The following is a 21,028-nucleotide window of genomic DNA, read 5'->3' on the forward strand; positions in this document are numbered from 1 at the left end:
ACCATCTCTCTCTCTCACTCTCTCTCTCTCTCTGTCTGTCTGTCTCTCTGACTTTCACTCCAACATTCCGACTCCCTCAGTGTGTTATCCTGGGTTTCACATGAGCCCTGTGGTCCCCTCTTTCACAATAACCACGTTCACACTACTTCCCTCTCTAACTGTCGCTCCTTCTCTCGCTCTGATTTCCGCAACAGCTTTGTGTGCTACCAGTATCCCGGTTACCGTGGATACCAGTACATCATGGAGTGCGATCGTCACTGCGGGGAGTACAAGCACTTCAGGGAGTTCGGCTCCCACTCCCAGACTCCCCAGATCCAGTCCATCCGCCGCATTCAGCAGTAAACCTCCACATCCAACCTTCTTCTCCCCTCCTTCCCAATGACCCCCCCTCCCAAATGATACCCCCCCCCCCTCCTTCCCCACTGCTTCCGAAAAACGCTGAATAAATTGTCTTTCCAAAACATCACTGTTTCCTCTTTAATGGGTTTGCTTCATTTGACTGAGTAGTCTGATAGATAGGGAAATAAACCGGTAATACACCATGCCAAACAGGGTTAGACAGGTTTTCAAGCCTATCGTTTCTGTTGGCTTGTTCAATGCAGCCTAATCAATCGTTAATTAATCAGTTTAGCGTTGACTAATCATTTGGAATCTGATTCCGAATGGGGTTTATTGCCAGGTAAAGTTTGCTCATACTAGGAATGTGTTCTGGAATGACTGTGTAATAAAAATAAAATAAAGTAAATACAAGAAACAAAAATACGCAAAATATTCGATAAGGAAAGCAAAGGAAAAGTAAAAAGTGGCTTATATGTATTGAATATTAAACCAATAGGTTTACACACACACACACAGTGCCCTGATAACACAATGTTATCTGTGGAAAGCCAGTATTAAGCAGTAGCACTATTGAGCCAAAAGTTTCTTTATTGTACAGTCACATGATGTCAACTTAGAATGTAAGATAGTCCTAAACAAACAAAAACTAGTCAAAGTCAAAGCACTTTCTAAATCTTGTGAACAATTCTCATAGTCCAAAGTAGTGAATCCAAAACATTATCTATGTCTTTATCAATAATTAAGAAAATATAAAAAGATGTACTGTGATCATATAGAATGTTTTGAAATCAAAAACTCAAAAACTACTCATCAAACTATTAATGCGATTAATTAATGTTTGCGTTTTGAAACGCAATTCGCTTGCGAATTGTATGTGGACATTCGGTAGATTTCAAATTAACATAAGAGACTCCATTTAAAATCAATAAAACTATGTAGCAAATATACATCATTTCTGTGAGGGAAATAAAAACAATTAGGCCTACATACATTCTTTTTTTCTAATGAGCTCACATTTTAGTGATCTGCCATTGTCGTTGCCCAACGGGAGGTGGCGCTTATTTTCTATAATAAATAGCTAATTAGACATGAACTGAAATACATTGTAATAGCCAACCCATCATAGCCATGGGTTATAAGAGCAACAATTGGGTTGGGGTGCAAAGAGAAAACGATTAACGCAAACATCCAACGGATGGTTGGAGCGTATCATAGCAGTTATTCTCATTGTGATCCATTGCGCCCATGTAAACATGATTATGACGTGTAATTACTTTCCTACAGCACGAATAGGCCTATTTGTCACTTTTTGTGAAATCGCTGCGGACAAAATGATATCCCAATTAAAAACAGCCTAGGTCATGCTAAGACTTGCCTATGGGTCTACATCTTTTACCATGCAAAAGGATTTCCCGCGCCATTGCATGTCATTATAAAAAAACCGAATACAATTATTTGGTTTCAACGTTGAACCGTCACAACAAGTGAATAATGAACGTAACACATGGATTCGGTTCCGCTTCGGTCATCATCCAGCTCCGCGTTTTGCGAGCAACTCCGCCGCAGTGGGAGGAAGTTAAACCACAAAGCAAGCTGTAGCCTACAACACACACAGCTACTTAAATACATTCGAACCTATTGAGGCGGATTTCCAATTATACGTGCCGTATTGGAGCTAAAACAAACAAACTCTAGTTGTGGACAGATAGTTTGCTAGATAAACGAATGGACGGCATACGAAGAGGCGTCCTTTTCCTGGCGATCGAATAGTGTTGCTCGCTCCAGTTGGCCGAAGCGTGCTGAACGCGTCGTAGTGCTTGGTTCTAATTTTTTTTTTTTTTTAATTTTAAGGGACGGATTACGTCTGGTACAGTGCCGAAGCGGAGACATCGTCATCATTTCGCAACCGATGAGCCGCTCACGACCCCGGTCTCCAGGTCCAACCGCCCCACGACTGTCAAACGACAGCGGAGAGGAGGAAGAAAAGTTATTGCGTTAACACAAGCGATCCAGTTTCTATGTTGGAACGCACCCCCCCACCACCACCACCCCTCCATCATCACGCGTCACCGCCGCGCCACCCTCCCGCCGTCAGTCGCTCTGTGTCGGGTCTCCAAGCGAGGAGGGTCCCCCCCCAGCGCTCTGCTTAACGAGGCAATTATGGATTATTTCGTGCCGTGTTGCCAATCTTCATAAAAACCTTTTGGATTTTTACGACCGTGCCTCTGAAGACTTGAAGAAGACCTCCTCCCCGGGTCGAGTCGCGGTTCCACCCGCTGGTGGCTGAACGTTATTACCGCACATCGCTGGCGGACGTCGAGCCAGGAGTCGTAGCTGCTAGCTGGCCACCTCAGGACACTACTTGCTACTTGCAACGAGGACGTTTTCGGGCGAACAGCACTGCATTTAGATAATACACATAATACACATTTTCCGAATGGTGGAACCGTGGGAGGTCATTTTCTACCCGCTGGCTAGCGAGTTAGCCTCCTCGTTCTCGCTAGCTGCCGTGCAGGCTAGCTCGTCGACTGCCCACATATCGTTGTTTCCGACGGCATAGAAAGTAAATGTTCGGGCTCCGTGTGGATGTAGCTTGTTGTTGTGCGCTCGTCCCGTCTCCGTGGACTGGACACGGTGCCAGGTCGCTCTGCTGAACAGCACCGTTCGGGGGGAGCTTTCGGGGGGGATCGCGGAGTCGATAAGGAACATTGCACAGGAAGCCAACAACGATGGCAACATAAACAACAGCCGTGCTGGGAATCTCGTCTCAACTTCAACACAAGCCCCTTAACGTGATTCACTGGCCGCTTTTGCACGTGTCTTTATTCAAGTTGAACGGAGCTTGGGTCTCTGGGTCTCATTATCCGAGCGGACGGCCATCCACTGTTGATCCGTTTTTTGGGGTCTGATTTCTAAAACAATTGCTCACTCATTTACAAACACCTCTACCCCACCCCCCCACCCACCCCCCCCCCCAGACGTACCGATCAGTGGGGGCGCATCATTCATGGATGGACAACATTCCCAGTAGGACCTACGATGTCCAAGGACCTGTAGGACTGGACAGTGCTCCCCTGCTTACCCGCTTCTGAGACCTACCTGGTCGAGGCAGAACCCAGCAGAGTCCGGGGCAGCGGTGGCCATTAAACGTGATCGCAGGCTGCATTTAAATGCAACATTTGCATTGACATTTTCCCCGTTATGTCGCGTCACTGCGATGCCTGAATCTCTGGGGAAACGCACAACTACGCTGACGACGACGGCGACGACGACCACCACCCAGCAACCCCATACAATCCACGTTCACTCATCAATGTCTCCCCCCTTCTCAGCCACACAATGATGTGTTTTGAAACGGAGTGTACCGAATAACACGCGTTTGAGCCCACGACATTCCGGCTGATGGTGTCCCCTGCCATCCACCAAGCTCTCCGTCATGCACATGGGCCCCGGTTGTTGGTAATATAAGGCGACATTCGTGTTTATAACCTCTTCAACCCATTCCCCGTGTGATATCTGGCATCGATTCGGTCGTCCGGGGCTGAAGATGGCGGACCTCGAAGCGGTGCTCGCCGATGTCAGCTACTTGATGGCGATGGAGAAGAGCAAGTCTACTCCAGCGGCCCGGGCGAGTAAGAAAATCATCCTCCCTGAACCCAGGTAACCAAACCCCCACCAGAACAGCACCGCGGTGCTCCTCCGTCAGTCGTCCGTTTAACCAGTCATCCTAATAGTGTTGTGATCAAGGAGATGGACGCCCGATTTAACAGTCTGGGAGATGCTTTGCTATTAATTGAAATACGACACTTGAGTAATCAGTCGATGATGGAGAGAGAGAGAGAGAGATCTTTTTAAAAAACATTTAATGTATGTGCTTCACGAACCCAGTGCTGCTTATAAGGGTAATTTGCATGGGTGTTCGTTTACTGTTAGTCGTTGACAGTTATCTTTTTGCTGCTTAACCTGCTGGTTAAATGCTCTGAAGACGGGATGTGAAACTGGCTGCTCTAATGTCTGATAACCGACTGTATTTTCCTGAAGGGGAGACGATTCAATCGTAGTCATATCTCCCCCCCCCCCCCCCCCCCCCCTGGCCTCGATATGACCAGTGGCCCAATTGGATGCAGTCCAAAGCGAATTACAACGAAACATTTATTTCGTTTTATCTATTTATCTTTAACAACATAAAGGGCATTTGTCGTGCAAACCGCCTTGTCATTGTACCAGAAGTTGTGTCGGCTGAGGCTCTTCATTCCAGGGTCAAGCTATGGCGGTTGGGTAACTTGACCTCGACCCTATTTCGCTTACTTTGCCGTAAAATCAATCCGACGTCTCCTTAATTTATTTTTTGATTTGCAATGTATTGGTTCTGGGCTTCGACCAAGCTTTATATTTGACTTGGCTTAAGCGTTCTAAAGGTTTTGGCGTAGCAGTGTCGTTTATAAAGAATATCGATTGACCCATTATGTTTTATGATGTGGTAGTAATATACAATTCTACTATACATTGGCTGTCAGTAGATTCTCCTGTACCCACATATCGGATGTATTCATTTTTCTTGATTTATGCAGTGGACCCATCTTTTAATCTGTTGGATTTATGTGTCACAGATGGTCACTTATCCTGTTAGGACATCTTAAGTTTTAATTGCTTCCTGGCTAGATTATCTACAGGATTAGATATCCAAGATTAGAGATTATAGATCAAGTTGGCCATTTTGCAATAATTTGTAAGATCTGTTATGGTTATTACCATTCACCGTACTAGTATTGACACAGTGATGCAGAGGCCCCCTTTGCCTTTTTGTAATCGTGCCCCCACCTTGGTACCAGAGCATCAGTGCCAGAACCAGCTCCCCAGCTCCCCAGGCTCCGGTGCCTGCAGCTCTGGCCAGATGTCTTCCCTTAACCCCTGACCGTCTCCACACCAAACCCTTAACTGTAGCCACCCCCTAATCGACTAATATTTGAACTTAACCAAATACCTAAACCAACCATTTTGAACTTTATACCAAGCGTAAAAGATTTACAAGCTACTGACTAATCCTTCAACATCCTACTGTCGTTATTTAACTGTAGGTAACAGAATGCTTGACACAAGAATAGCTTTTTTGGTTTTGCTAAGGAGATTCACGTAGATATACGCTTAAAGTGCATTTGCTACACTGCAGGTCCAGGACAGTTGTAGTAGGCTAGGCATTAAGCATTTATTCTTCTCACATTTAGCCCTAATTTATGTTAAAATGTTACCCCCACCTCCAATTACGGTAGTACACATTCAAAATACAGACCTGGACTGAAACCCCCATGCTGTGCACATTATCCAACAACTTTGCTTTGGTGGCGAATGCACTTGCAGCCAGTAACGATTACTTGTGAAATGGCCAATCCCCTGTTAAAGCTTAAAACAGATAATGTACAGTCTATGAAAGGTTTATTTTTTTTAAATAGTATGCAGATGTGCATTGAACACACAATAACAAGACTGTGGATCAGGGCTGCATCATCTTTCAGTTTCTTTATTCAATAGTATAATAACTCTTCTGCCGTGTTTGGCATCAAGTTAAGTACTTTAATCAGTCCATCTGTTGATGTTGTGCACACCTGTATCGCTACGCCCGCAGTTTAAAGTAGCCAGAACTCTTTTTTTTTTTTTTTTTTGATATGAAGCATGATAAAAAAAGGCCAGTGCCTTTGACCATGAAGCGCTAAGATTTTCATGGTGATCGCTGAAGTAGGTGGATAACAGAATACAGAATAAATTCAATGGCCTCATATTGTATTGAGATTCAGTCGCGCTAAGACACACACATTGCTGTGCTGTCATTGGCCACCTTAGGCACACAAAAACATTTTGTTGAATATGGATGAAACAAACGGTATAATGTGACATATTGTTTTGGCTGAATTGATGATCAAGTCAATCGTAGTAACTCATTATTTTTTCTAAACAATTGAATGTTGAAGTCAATGCTTCTTTATCACCTACTTCCTTTTAATGAGCTGATAACAGATAAATATATTTTTCCTCGTCACCACCATCATTGTCTGACACTCAAACCTTTGGTTGACTTCCATTGTCCAAAAACAAATCACATTAGAACAAATTGAGCAGATCTTTCCTGTGGCTTTAGCCCTCAAAATCCACAGCCCTCGCATTCCACATAAATGGGTAGTTCTCCCATGATGACGGTGGTTGACCATTTGCATCAATCATTAATGCCAACATCAACCAGGATTTATCCCTTTTTAATGAAGTACAAAAGAGAACTGGTTATCTCCTAGTAGACATTGTACATCCGGCTCACTCATGGTTAGAATATGTACTAGTATACTATTATACATGTATAGCCCGCGTGCCTTCAGCTGTGTGTTTTGCGGGGGGGGGGGGGGGGGGTTTAGCTAGCGTGGAGCTGCTACATTCTCCCGAGCACAAGGCCTTGCCTGCTGGCAGAGGGGTGAGACTTTGACAGCACAGTTGTAAGCAGTGGAGACGCTGAGAAGCGGGGCTGGGATGAGGGGAAGAACCGTTTGAACGTTACCCGGCAGAACTGAAATCATTCTGCGAACAGCGTGTGCAAGAATAGGGGCTCTTTCATGTATGGTTGTTTTTTTGTTTGCGCAGTTATGCGTTCTGACATACTGGAGTTTGTACTGAAGTTGTAATGAAAGGCATTAACTCCTAATGCTGTATCGTTCACTAGGCTGGAGTATTAGTTACTATTATATATGACATATATTACGATATTAATGATTTGCTTACTGCCTTACACTACCTTGTTTTTTGTTGTGTGTGTGTGTGTGTATATATATATAAAATTAGAAATAAATTCACCAATTATATGGTGAATTGAATTGCTCTGTCTTAAATGATGGATAACCTTTGAATGAAACCTAATTTCTTGCAGAGTTTCAATTAATCACCAAAAGGTTACATTTGCAGAACATGGTAATATGTGCCGAAAAGGCATTACACCCTCATGTCCCACCACTACCACACCGCAGCCAGCCCCCAGCAGTGATTTATTAACTTAAAATCAACAGAGGATATGCTGTTTGCTATACACTTCACCAGTGACAATCATTCAATTGTTTCATATAGTGTATCCCATAAAATGTACAACGATGTGTAAACTAGCATCAACCACATTTAATCATTATTTTTTTATTTACGGATGGAGGGTGGTGGAGGTATTTCACAGCAGTCGGTGTCCACCACAACTACCCGATCTAGAACCAAGTGTAACTGCACTTAACCACTGCTTGCCAGTGAACATGCAGTGGCCTAGTTTCAATAACAAAAGTCTCTATTATGTCTTCTCCCAACATTTTTACCAATTTATCTATTATCAGTGTCTGATTGGATCGATATCTGGCTGTTCTTTTTTTGGGAAAAACTCAATTTGAGCAGAATGGGTTCCATTGAACCAGCTGATTGAAAAACCAACAGCAGTTTGTGTGACCCAGTCCACATTGTGGGCTGAATTTATATTTTAATGTTTTGTAAATGAAAAATTAGAGAAAAAATGTGTTGAGCTGCAACAGCTGTCAGACGTTTGTTGCTCAGTTTAGTTATGGTTGCTACGTCACAGAATTATTCACATCAAGTCAAATTATTAAAATGTTGTTATGTTTTGGTGGCAGATGGTTGCCATTTTCTCAGCATTACCAGCAAAACAGAAGTGACAGTTACTGTGCTTGGTACCAACCAGTCTAGCAGACGTGGAAAACCATTACAGTTTCTCACTTGTGTGGGAGAAGGCGAGGTTGCGGTAGCTTAAAATTCTTACGTTAGGTGTTAAGACACTAGTAATTTACTAAATGGTTAACTGGGGAAACCAACTCAGTGCAACCAACATTTTACCCGTCATAATGCATCTCGGAGTAAAGATACAGTCCTTATTCATTTAATGTGGGCTTAAGATTAGCTCCATCTCTTTAGCGCCATGCTACAGTGCTACAACATGTGCTACGTTGATGGTAGGCGTAACTGCAGTATCCGGAGGCCTATACCCACGGGGACACAAGGGGTAGGCAGACTGCCGTCAAATCCTTCCTGTTTGGCAGCTATGCTAACCACTATGTCTAGCTCATAGCACAGCACATGTCACTGTGCCACATATGACATGAATGTAGCTAGATGTGCGCTTTTCTCCCAAGTTTTAATGGACTTCTTCAGTAGGCTACCCACTGAATTAGTGTACGCTGCTAATAAAACTAACAAACTTGGTATTGGAATTCCTAAAAGGCTATTTATACCCCTTGTATTGGGATGTTACAAAGCATCTGTTGATGGTGTCAGAGACTGTCTGCACTGTCTTATTTTTTTTAATGGTATTTTTGGTTTAACTGTGCTTGTTCACTTAAAGTAATATTTAAACTTGCTTGTAGTTTAAAATGAGTCATTCTTTGCCTGAATTCTATATCTGTAGGCAATGCAGATCGGTTGTTATAGTCACGTGATGTTATCAATATGATCACATCAGATAATGTATGTATTCTAAAAATACAAAATGCTGGCTAGCCTAACCTCTTTGTTTACATTCTTCTTTACCAACACTCCCAAAACCCCTCCCACTCACGCCATCCAGCCAGCCGAGCTACACGCCTTCATGTCACACAGTTGCACAGCCAGTTGGAGTTGACAAAACACTGTTATTGAATTTGTTGAATTCTGATTATTGAGAATTGATATATTTTTCAAATTAGGAACCTCATCGCCTTTAGTGTGTGTTTGTGTGTATAGTTCAGTACAAAATTCCACGTCTTTAGAGTTCACCTAAATTGAACTCTGACATCCGCTGGTGTCCTTGTTAGCACATACATTTTTAAATTTGAGAGGCCTCAAAGTGTGTATGTGTGTGTGTGATGTGGGGGGGGGTGCTAATTGATTCATTCTCTCCAGCTCAGGTCTAATTAACACCCTCTCCTGGGGTAGCGTGTAGTTCTCCCCGACTCCCCTACTGGCCTCCCATGTGTCTCCTTCCGTCCCCACAGTTTGATATTAACAGGGGACAGGTGGTGGCGGGGAGAGTCCTAAACCTAGGCTCGGATCCCGGCTGGAGGTGGAGTAGGCAGTGTCTTGAGCCTCTGGGTATTGGTGCCGTTCTCTGGGAGTGAGCTACTGCTGTCGGCTCATAAAGGTTATTTTGCGCGTGTTCGTGTTTTATTTAGTTTAACCCGCTGCCGTCTCTTGTTTTGTGTCTCCAGTATTCGCAGTGTGATGCAGAAGTACCTGGAGGAGAGGGATGAGCTGACGTTTGACAAAGTCTTCAACCAGAAGATTGGTAAGTCTCTGAGCAGCCATGGTTTTGATTGTGGTTGAATCAGAATAAGAGTGGCGGCTTTGTAAGGCTTCAAGTTGAATTCAGAGTTGATTCAATCTGTGACGTCTGTCAAGATAACCTGTTGCATAATCTGAACACAAATCGCAATTTTTTTTGTTTCAATCAAATGTTCACGGCCTACTGTTATGGTGAGTTTAAGTGGTTGTGTGTATATGCAATTTCAAAGATTTGACTTTGATTAGAACATGGGCTTTATTGCTGACAGTTTAGGCCTAAATATGGCAAAAGTCTTAAGCACATTCAAGTTGACCTATTAATAGTGAAGCGTTACGAACAACAAAGCTGTTGTAAGAGGCTGTGCTTCCTGGCTAGTAGGCTAATCCGTTTGCTTGCGTCCAGGCGACTGTTTTGAACAGGGTATGCAGGGGTCAACAGTCTATGCATGCACCTATTCCCTGGACAGTTGCCTATTAAGAGTGACCTTCATTCTGATGTTTATGATTTAAATATGTTACTTCTACAGATGTTAAATGAAAGGAGCAAATTTGTTGGGTCCAACAGATGGAAACAAGATAGCTATCTAGCGCTCCCATAAACAAAATCTGCAAATCGGAACTATAAATCGGTGCAAGCTTACTTTTGTCTGACCCTATATGGCTGCTCCCCCAATTGTGTACTGATAGATGGGTACACAGATAACTCTAAAAGATAATGTGTTTGCATTGCCCAAACTCAATTATGCAACAATTATATGACATGTGCACTGAATGTCTCCACAAGAGCTGACGATTAGAGGGGTTATTTATTTTGTGGTGGTTTTATTTTATTTAAAACGTGGAACCAATTTTATCAGCAAACGATAAAACGCTGTAGTTGGTTGAAATGTTCCATTATTTTACAGCCCAGATGGCACCCCTCTCTGTGACTCTCACTGTCTTCCAGGGGTGACAAAACAACTCATCTGCTCCTTTTTTGTATTTATAGAAAAGAGAACATTTATGCCGTTGTAGTCCCCAACAGCTGATGGAAATACAGACCTAACAAACATACAACTAAAGGGAAAATGTACCAATTGTCACCAAGAGGAATACAACCAGTTATTCTTGAACACAAAGCTCATGGTTACTTGGAAAGCCTATGTGTACAAGAACAATTTGTTACAAAATGTAATTTGTGAATCAATATTGAATAATTAATAAGACCGGGTCCGAATCCCTCTAAATACCAAACAGAGCTGAAGGCGGGCTAGGCCGGGGCTCACGATCCTGCTCTTTTGCCTCCATTCTCTGCTCTGTCCAGAGAATATCAATGTAGACAAACGGCCTTTAGCCCACGGGGTCGCCTGGTTCTTGCCAAGTCGTTACTTTTCGTCGGCCAACCGCCTGAGCCGTCAGCGTTTATGATGTCACACGTTTTAGGGGATTAGACGGGAACCCACTCACGTCATTGTTCTTGCGGTGTGTAGACGGTTTGGTAAGTTTGAGACCTGATTGGCCCATGCCGTTTGTAGCCGAGAGCTGTCATTGAACATTCCCCACAGCGCAGGCCCCCCCCCCCCCCCCCCCCCCCCCCCACATCCTCTCATAGCGAAACACGAGTGGGCGAGTCTGTTGCGGACACGTGCACTTTGACAGAGGTCATGCATCGCAACGTTTCTGACGTGGGGGGGGGGGGAGAAGACGGCCGCCACAGACGTGTGGTCGGGGGTGTGTGTGTTGTTGGGCTTTTTAAAAATACACAGTGTCCGGTGTCAGTCAACAGGACACTGTTGCTGCAGGCTTGGAGGTCTGCAGGCCGATCCAGGTGCGAACCTACACTTTCATCATGTGTACTGACTGCTAGTAGTAGTATTAGTAGGTGGGTAGGCTGCATATGAGAACGCGGGCCTTTTAGATGCATGCTAGACTGGTGGTGGGCGGATAGATCTGCATCTGCTGAAGGGTAGGATGTGGGCAGATCGGCTTCTGGGAGCACACATGAACCGATGGTGCTGGTTTAATATCACTGTTCACTTACCACAGCCAAGGACGCAGTGTAGGGGAAAGTACATACACACAGGCTAGACCTGTGTGTATGTACTTATGCTCTATGCTTTATGCTGATTTATGCTTTTCCACCCTCTGTTTTATTAAAATGATACTGATAAATGATTGTTTGTTTTTGGGTGTCTGTGTTTAGGTCTTATTCTCAATTAAAGTCCATCTTTATCTGTAGGATGGAACAATTTTCCGCGAGAGAACAACTGTTCCATGAGCTAACCTACTTGTTTAAACTGATTGCAAAGTGATTCTATGTGCTCCAGTATATCTGGGAGTCGTTGCAGCTCAGTTAACGGATGATAAACATCTTGAGGTGAGCTGTGTGTTGTGGTTGGGTTGCCATTCGAATTATTCGCTGCTACGCGTCTGTGATCAAGCATACATATCATTGTCGGGTGTTTTCTTTTTGGTAGGTTTTACTCCGGTCAAACGGTGTCGTGCTGACAAACCGTTTGGTAGGCGTGGCAGTGGAGCGTTTCTCCTCTGTATTCCCACCTTCACTCACACCATCAGGAGTGTGGTGTGATCGGAGCCTACGACTCCACCGGGACATTCCCCGATTGATTAAGTCAAATTTTCAGCGTAATGGTCGCTTAGTTCTTCTCTTTTGACATGAAGATGCTGTAATCTCTCCACGAGAGGGTTGTGTTTGAGACGGCGCGTTGGCAATGCATCCAGCGGTGCATTGCCAACCCCCCACCGCCCCCCCCTCGGTTCCAACGGCTGTTCTCCTCGTCCGTCGTTGTCACGTGGAGAGTGTGGTGGTGAGAGCGAGTGTACCTGGGGACCCTCGCTCTCCCCCTCCAGGCGTCTTCCAGGTTTACTTACTGTTCCCGGGCCTCGGTGCCCCCCCAGGGGAGTTGGGGGACTGCGGTAATTCTCGCTCGTCCCGCCCTGCCTTCGCTCGGGTGCCAGTGGCACCAGCGGCACCGCCGCCGCCGCCGCCGCCACTCTCTGCTGTTCACGTCCGCGCTGTGTTTCACTGTGCACCCGATTCGTCAGACAACAAGGCGCGCGGCGTAGCGTGCAGCGGCTAATCCTTGAGTCACATTCTTCAAGTCATTATCTTTTAACCTGAGTTCTCCTCCTGTTCCCCTGTGACTGACTTCGTCAGGTTTTGCACGCGCTTGTTTTTTTTTCATTCAAGGATACCGACGATATCGGTCATTCTGCCGTGTTATTTTCCAAATAGTGGAAATGACATGGCAGCATAGCGAGAACCATTTGGAAGGGGATGGTACTTTTGTACCACGCTCAGACTTGCACATCCTTATTCAGTAGTGGTTTATATTGGAAATAGGGAATGGAAGAGGCTATAGATGGAGAGGAAGATGGCATAATATGCATGCATATACATAAGTGCTGTTCAAAATGTAAGCCTAGCCATAATCCAGACACTGCACGGTCATGCCAATCAACTTCCACTTTACTTTAAAGGCGGCTGAAAGGCAGTGAAATCTGTTTAAGGTTAACCACATAGAAGCTAAGAAGCTGGCTATTTGCTGATAAGTAACCCGACGGTGGTAGCAGGATAAATGCGTTTTTTGGGCAAAGCTAAATCCACCGCAGCCTCATCCTTTCACTTTCACAATAATCATGCTTTACTGCCGGTAGCTTTGCCGCAACTAGAATGAATTAGCATTGTGTTGGACCAGTAGTGGTGGGGTGTTGGCTGGATCTACTACTTGGATTTCAGAGTTCAAATGCAAATGCAAAACCAGCGTAGGTCTGTTGTTAGTTTGCTAACGTCATACGTTTATCATGGTTCACACTTCACTTTACAAGGCTGCCTGACTCAAATGGAAGGCCTGCAACCCTGCATTGTAAACATTCATTGCATACCTTTTGTATTGCAATGTAAGCCATTTTGTATTTTCTTAGGAGCCTTATAAAGGAAGTAAATATGGTTGTGTGTATTCTTAGGCTAATGTATGATTTAAATTAGCTTTCACATTATTGCTGTAGTTTTTTTTTTAGGGTTTACATGTGAGCAACGGTGTAACTGATGGTGTAACAGAAGGCCTCATTACAAGGCAGCGAGACCAGCAGGATTGTTAGGTGACATGTTGGAATGCAAAAACACGTCTCCACAAAATGCTAATACCGGCTCATCTTTTTAAATATCATTTAAAATAATTTCCATTTTAATGCTTGAGGTCTACATCTTTGACAGAATTGAACATTTATCTTGTTTGGCATATGCACAAACCCTGCTCTAAAGTCTTTGCAATTCTTTAACTGGGGATAGGAGGGTATTGCAACATGTGCCTGTGCCTTCCCCGTCTTCCTACTTCCTGCTGCAAACCGTTCGTTACTTCACTACCTTCCTTGGGTGGGGTCAGGGTGTCTTAGAAACTGTCAATCATGGGGCGATCTAGACCCATCAACATGGGAATAGCCCCCAACCCAAGTTATTGTTTTTCACGATGACGGGTGTGATTGACACGAAACCCAAACCCACTGAGTGTAGGAGCCCGCGGCTCCTGGGTTGGAAGGCAGCGCCCGACTCCTTTTGAAAAAGGCACAGTATGTTGTTAACGGTGGTTTCAAATCAAACCGTGTTCACACCACTTCTGTGAACTGGAGCTGATCACATTGCCCAAAAGATACCGGATTAACTCCCTTGCACCCACCCCTTAAGCACTTACAACTTTCTCGATATCTTTGTTTATGCACTTTGAGCCATTTGAGGGCCTTCTCACCCCCCCCCCCCACCCCTTCTTTACTCCTGGCATTCTCCTGCTCCATCTGTCAGACTTCTGGAATGGATGATGGAGAGTTGTGTGTTGCTAAGCAACTGCGGTTGCCGTGGAAACGTGACCAGTGCTGCCGCCGTGTTTGTTGTCGACGGGGGGAGAGAAAGAGAGAGAGAGAGAGAGAGAGAGAAAGAGGGAGGGAATTGATTAAAGAACGAATAAAATTGGTGATGAACTGAGGCAAGAGGAAATGGAGGGGGGGGGGGGCTTTAAAATAAACTCTAACCCTCGGATTCTTCTTTCCCAGAATGCTTGGTTTTTGTACTACATAGGGATGTCAACAATCCTTTTGTAACCCATGGATTTCCATCCATTTCCCATATTAGATCAGCTCCTTCTGCTACTTCTTTGAACCTACTTCTTTGGATATTATGGTCGTCATTACCAACTCGAGCAATTCATTAAAGCTAGGACTCTAGTTACCGTATGGTATCGCCCAACCCACCTGGGTTACGACGATACAAGGTCAAACAATTGAATATCTTTCCACTGCGTCAAGTAAATCATTTGCAAAAAAAAAAGGAGGGTTTTGTTATTTGGAAATATTGTCTGGTAATTGCCTGGAATCGTTCATGCATATAATTGTGTTGACACACAAATACGTGAACGTCAACCGTACCAGAGGTTTGTGTTGATGTGCTTTGTTTGTCGGTTGTAATCTTGGTTCGTTTCCTGAGTGATGTGCTGGTCATTAGGTACATCAGCACCGGCAGAAAGAACCTGGCCTTGTCCTTAAACATTGTGGTTCCTCCCAGCCAAATCGGGCCTTATCACTCAGAGGGCAACAGGCAAACCTTGTGTACACCCATTCCACATCATCAACGCGAGCTCTCTTGGTCTTCGCTATACCTATCAATAACCACACTGTTGGCATTTTGAGTGGGCTCTCCGCTCCTGATTAAAAATAGCTCATTGGATTCATCCAGAGATAGTGTTGCAGGAATATGTGGGCAGTCACCTGTGCACACAAATGTGCAGGACTTAAGCCTTGAATGACCCTACGAGAAAACGAATGGTTCTTATAAAACGGTCCTTGTGGTTCACAATGAAGGACAAGCCGCGTAGAAGTGGTCTTTTCACTAGTGAATGGCACATTTGCAAAGATACTTATAGATATAAGGGGTGTAACAATATGCGTATTCGTACCGAATTTTTTCGGTACGGGTCTAATGGTGCGATGCACGTTTCATTTTGGTACGTACCGGAAAGAAAGACTTTTTTATTTTTTATTTTTTTTAGAATAAAGTTTTTATTGATTATCACACACTCTGAGTGTCTTGTCTTGTCCTGATGTTTTGTGATGAGGACCACAATAGAAATTAGTCCTGGACTTTATTGTGTTTTTATCCTCAATTGTATTTGATGTATTTTCATTTGTGTAAGGCATTTGTTTGATACAATTTAATAAATCAAATCAAAATCAAATTGTTTAATAAAAATAAAATAATAAAAACTGCTGTACCGAAAAACATACCGAACCGTGACTTAAAAACCGAGGTACGTACCGAATCGTGACTTTAGTGTATCGTTACACTTCAATAGATATATGGTGTATGGTGTATGGTACTGGGCAGTAAACTTTTCTTTTCACGTAGACCTTAAATTGTATTGCTTAATGGCACGTATCAAATAAAATGACAGGTGGGATGTCAACAGGTAGGATGTAGGAAGCAACAAGGAATGATTCCACTCGCTAGTTTCAAAACATGTAGCTTGATGAATACACTGCTAAACATTTGACTATAAGACTCCGAAAAGAGTGTCAACGTCTTGGTAATTGTAGTTGTAGTAATTGAATGCCTCCATCGGTAAACGGCACACGTGTTATGTCTTTACCATATCAAACCAATCTAAATTCCTTTTAAAATGGGTCATCCCTCTGTGCCCGTTCAAGGCTGTCCTGTGCTGACTGGGGTGTAGCAATAGTTTACACTAACCCGCTTGGTGTTGACTCGGCATGCATGCATTTCAGATTAGGGACTCTAAAGCTGTGTTGGACTTTCATTGGACCTTGAGTTTCTCAGTCTATAGTCAACCGGATTCACAAAGTGAAAGTGGTTTTACCGAGAACATCAATCTTTACTATCAATTCTAAAACATCGGACTCTTCATCTCGTGTGTGCGTGTTCCCGGAATACATCCTCGGTAGACCTGTTAGTTCATATCTGAACTAACTGAACTAGTTCATATCTAAACTAACCCAATTTACTTCTGCATGTTACATTAAAGGCCATACCCTGAAAGTAAACATAGTGCCTTGTGTCTTAAGGCTGTCTTGTGGCCACGGTCATTTGCTCAACCGTGCCCCACTCCCTCCCCGTTTGCTGTTTATAAACAGGGCAGCGTTTTTATTGGCTTCTGTAACTTTACACGCCGAGGCCACTCAGCGAGCCGGCTTGTTTCCCTCTGTGGCGAGCACAGGCTGCTTGTGGTGCTAGCACTCTGAATGTGGCGCGGGGGGGGGGGGGGGGGAGGAGGAGGAGGAGATGGGGCTTTGGTAAACATGCTTTTAGCGTGGTTCCAGGACATCCGTTCTGTCACGTGAGCCGCAATGAGTGATGTAGGTGGTGGCTACTGTGTGAGAAAACGGGGGGGGGGGCTGTACTTCACCTAATGAATCGAGCTGGAACCAGGAGCGACCATGGCGCTAGTGCCAAAGTTTTTACGGACCAGGCTCAGGTGCACAGGTCTTGCTTGTACAGCTGAGAGCTACAGGGACGTAAACGCCACATCTTGAGCAAATAATGAGTCTTGTTTTTACTTGATCGGATATCCCCTGTGTGTTTATATAGTACTTAACCATATCACATGACCTGTTGCTGAAATATAACTCCAGTAGAATGAATGTGTTTACTGCCTTTCATTACCTTCACTGTCTTTAGTGTTGCTTTACGTTAGAAAAGGACAAGGAATTAGCAGTTGGGGATTGAGAAAGGACCCTGGGGAAATGACAATGAGGAACATAAATTTCCCGACTGATCGCAACACGTATCTCAGTGCTCTGTGGATACTCTCCAAAGAGCTGTGTTTACATGTCCTGCGTCAATATGCATATTGTCAAAAATGAATGAGATACGATGAATGCACACGCACGCACGCACACACACACACACGCACGCACGTGTTAATGGTTTAATATGCAAGACCCACAACAAAAATCTTTCTGGCTCATTTATCTTTTATGGGTGCCCTGGTTTACAGCGTTGTACATTAGTCTGCTTTTACACAGAGGATTAGTTTTGAATGCAAACGCGAAGATTGTATTCGCCCTCTGGTCCTGAATTTGGCAGGAACACGAGTAGGCATCGTCATATACGGGTGGAGAAGAATCATAATATCTGAGAATAGATATTTGATACCGCACATTGTCCGTGGTGCAAAGGTGCTCTGGTCTTATTGTCTGCGCTTCTTGCTCAACCTGTGCAAAGGTGTTATGTCTGTCCAGTTCAGGTGTTTTTCCTAATCACTCGACGTGCACAGAATCCTACGTCAAAGTGTGTGTGTGTGTGTGTGTGTGTGTGTGTGTGTGTGTGTGTGTGTGTGTGTGTGTGTGTGTGTGTGTGTGTGTGTGTGTGTGTGTGTGTGTGTGTGTGTGTGTGTGTGTGTGTGTGTGTGTGTGTGTGTGTGCGTGAGCGCTTCAGTGCTTGTCCGTCTTAATGGTGAGAGGCCATTTGTTGAATTAGCTGGGCGGCGCAGTGCACCGTTAATCCTTGACTTTTGGTGATGTAAGAGGTATACCTCCCTCTCTCTTTCTCGCCCTCTGCTTCCTGTGTCTCTCCCTCCCCTCTGTCTCCCGGGCCCTGAGCCTTTGCCTAATGGCTCTTTTCCGTATTTAGTCGTTAGCCTTAGTGTTTTCGAGTTGTTGTTTTTTTTTTCCTTTCTCTCTCTCTCTTTTTTTTTTTTTTTTTGCATACTGTGTGCGTGCGTGCTCTCTCGTCGAGACACGTTCCACAGCATGTGCGTTTTGTTTTGAATGAATGTAGCTGTCAGCGCTGTCGCCGGGGTGGGGGCGGGGGGGGGGGCGACATGGAGCCCGGTTTATAGAGGAACTGATACACAGCGTCTGCAGAAGTGATAAGCGCCCGGAGGAAGAGGTCGAGGAGACGTGATAGCAGGGCGCCCGCGAGGCCACACGGCTCAACGCGGAGTCTCGCTGTAGTGCGGCGCACTCCTCAGCCCGGACACGCTGTCAACGCAGCGCGGGGGGGGGCGACGGGGGGGGGCGACGGGGCCCACGGGTGACACGACGTGTGATCTCCTTAAAATGGCTATTTTGGCCCGTGGTTAATACCGTCGCCGCTAATACCTGCCGCTGATCCCTGACGCTGAGCGTGGGAAGCCAGGTGCCAGAGCATGGAGGTGCTCTTGTCTAACACGCACGAACACAACCACAAAGACACACACATGAGCGCACACACACACCACTTAACACTGATGCTACACGGCTATGGTGCCTTCTGCCTTCTTGTCTCTTAATCGCGACTTGCAGCGTCGGGTGTGACGTCACATCAGTCTCGTAAAAACGAGTGACCTCCGGGTTTTTCGTTCTATTTGGCGCACACACAACAAGACGAAGTCGGAGCTCTGCTTTCTGCTCAAGAATCGGCATTGTTGTCATAGCAACATGGACTTTAGTCCATGTTGTCTCTAGCCAATTTCAGCGGCACAAGCTACAAAATAGGCGGTATTTAACACATAATAAGACTGTAACGACATGCCTATAGGTAACAGTATACAGTACTATGTGTACGACTTCTTCATTTGGTTACAACGAAAACACAAGTGCTTAAAATAGTAGAAAACCACAATGTTTACTTGCATGTGATGCTCGGAGTAGCCATCTTTGTTACTGAACTCGGGGTCCTCTGAGTTCAGACGAGTTGACGAGTCGTTTTTACGACATCGGGGGGCGTTCTATTTGCAACTTCTGGTTCGTAACTCGGAAATCCGACTCGCAGATCGAGTCGGGTGGACAAATAGAAGGCACCATAACACACACAAACACAACCACAAAGACACACACATGAGCACACACACCACTTAACACTGATGCTACACGGCTAGCACAGACACACACACACACACACACACACACACCACACCACTTAACACTGATGCTACACGGCTAGCACAGACACACACACCACTTAACACTGATGCTACATGGCTAGCACAGGCACACACACACACACACACCACTTAACACTGATGCTACACGGCTAGCACAGACACACACACACACACACACACACCACTTAACACTGATGCTACACGGCTAGCACAGGCACACACACACCACTTAACACTGATGCTACACAGCTAGCACAGACACACACACACCACTTAACACTGATGCTACACAGCTAGCACAGACACACACACACCACTTAACACTGATGCTACACGGCTAGCACAGACACACACACCCCACTTAACACTGATGCTACACAGCTAGCACAGGCACACACACACACACCACTTAACACTGATGCTACACGGCTAGCACAGGCACACACACACCACTTAACACTGATGCTACACGGCTAGCACACGCTAGCTGATTAGCGTGCTGCTACTTGGCACACATATCGTTGGCATGCAACAGGTTAGCGGACAGCTAGTAGTACACCGTTGGTTTGCACGACGCTAGTTGGTTCACCGCCAGTTGGTTCACCGCTAGTTTGTATACAGGTGGTTTGCGTTCATCTAGGCTGCGTGCTGCCAGTAAGCAAGGAGCTGGATAGTGCGGAGTTGGCGTGAAGTTGGTTAGCGTGAAGCTGGTTTAGCGAGCAGCTCGTTGCTCAGTGCTCTCAATGTGTGTTTCCTCGCATTGCTTTCGGCGGTGTCTCTCTACTTTCTTTGTAACGTATTCATTTTGTGCCCGCCGGAGTCTACCCTGTGATAATGCCGCATCGGTGATGCAATAAAAAAAAAAAAAAAGAACCGATCCAATTAAAACGGCTCTGTGCACAAGACATGACACGGACCCCTGGCGAGCAGAACAGAGTATCAGAGAGCTGATACGAGGCCCCACTGTACAATCAACCCCTCCTCCTCCACCTCTTAACATGAGGTACTGTAAAGCCATAGAGGCGATCGCCATGGCAACACCACAGGGTCTGATCTCACTCTCAGTTTCCCCTCTGTTTCTGTCTCTCTCTATGCCTCTGTCTCTCTCTCTCTCTCTCTGTCTCTGTCTATGTCCCCGTCTCTGACGCTCTATGCCTCTCGCTCTCTCTCTCTCTCTCTCTCTCTCTCTCTCTCCATCTATGTCTCTCTCTCTTGGCCTTGGTCTCTGTCTCTAACTCTGTCACTCTTTTTTCGCCTCTCTCTGTCACTATTTTGGCCTCCAATCTCTCACAGTCTCGGTCTCGCTCGCTCTTTCTTCCTGCCAAGCGACTTGGATGGGTTTTTACTAGACCTTGTGTTTTGTGAAAGGCTTGCGATTTCTCCTTGTGGCCGGCATTAATCGTGAGCGCCTGTGCGTTGTTCGCTAAGTGAGGTGGGTCTGGCAGACAATGCACTGCCACTATCTGCCTCAAATATCTAGATCGGCCCACTGGGCAAAGAACGCTTTCTCAAGGATGCCCACAGGGTAGACGGTAGTA

The 21,028-nt window shown here is 45.2% G+C and overlaps 2 protein-coding genes across 3 annotated transcripts in view; both read left to right on the top strand.

The window, feature by feature from the left end:
• The window catches only part of cryba4 (crystallin, beta A4), a 2,032-nt gene extending 1,663 nt beyond the window's left edge, over nt 1-369 (top strand). For both annotated transcript variants that reach the window (XM_084482792.1, XM_084482791.1), the window contains exon 6: nt 195-369. In XM_084482792.1, coding sequence (XP_084338918.1) covers nt 195-342 — 148 coding nt within the window. In that variant the 3' untranslated portion in view covers nt 343-369. The remainder of the gene's footprint in view (nt 1-194) is intronic.
• A 1,558-nt stretch (nt 370-1,927) lies between these two features.
• Nucleotides 1,928-21,028, top strand: part of grk3 (G protein-coupled receptor kinase 3) — a 40,223-nt gene continuing 21,122 nt past the window's right edge. Inside the window, 2 exon segments of the mRNA XM_084483355.1 lie at nt 1,928-3,999; nt 9,549-9,625. Of these exon segments, the coding sequence (XP_084339481.1) occupies nt 3,887-3,999; nt 9,549-9,625 (190 nt within the window). The 5' untranslated portion in view covers nt 1,928-3,886.

Source organism: Micromesistius poutassou, assembly GCF_964030765.1.
Source record: "Micromesistius poutassou genome assembly, chromosome: 18".
Classification (NCBI taxonomy): Eukaryota; Metazoa; Chordata; class Actinopteri; order Gadiformes; family Gadidae; genus Micromesistius; species Micromesistius poutassou.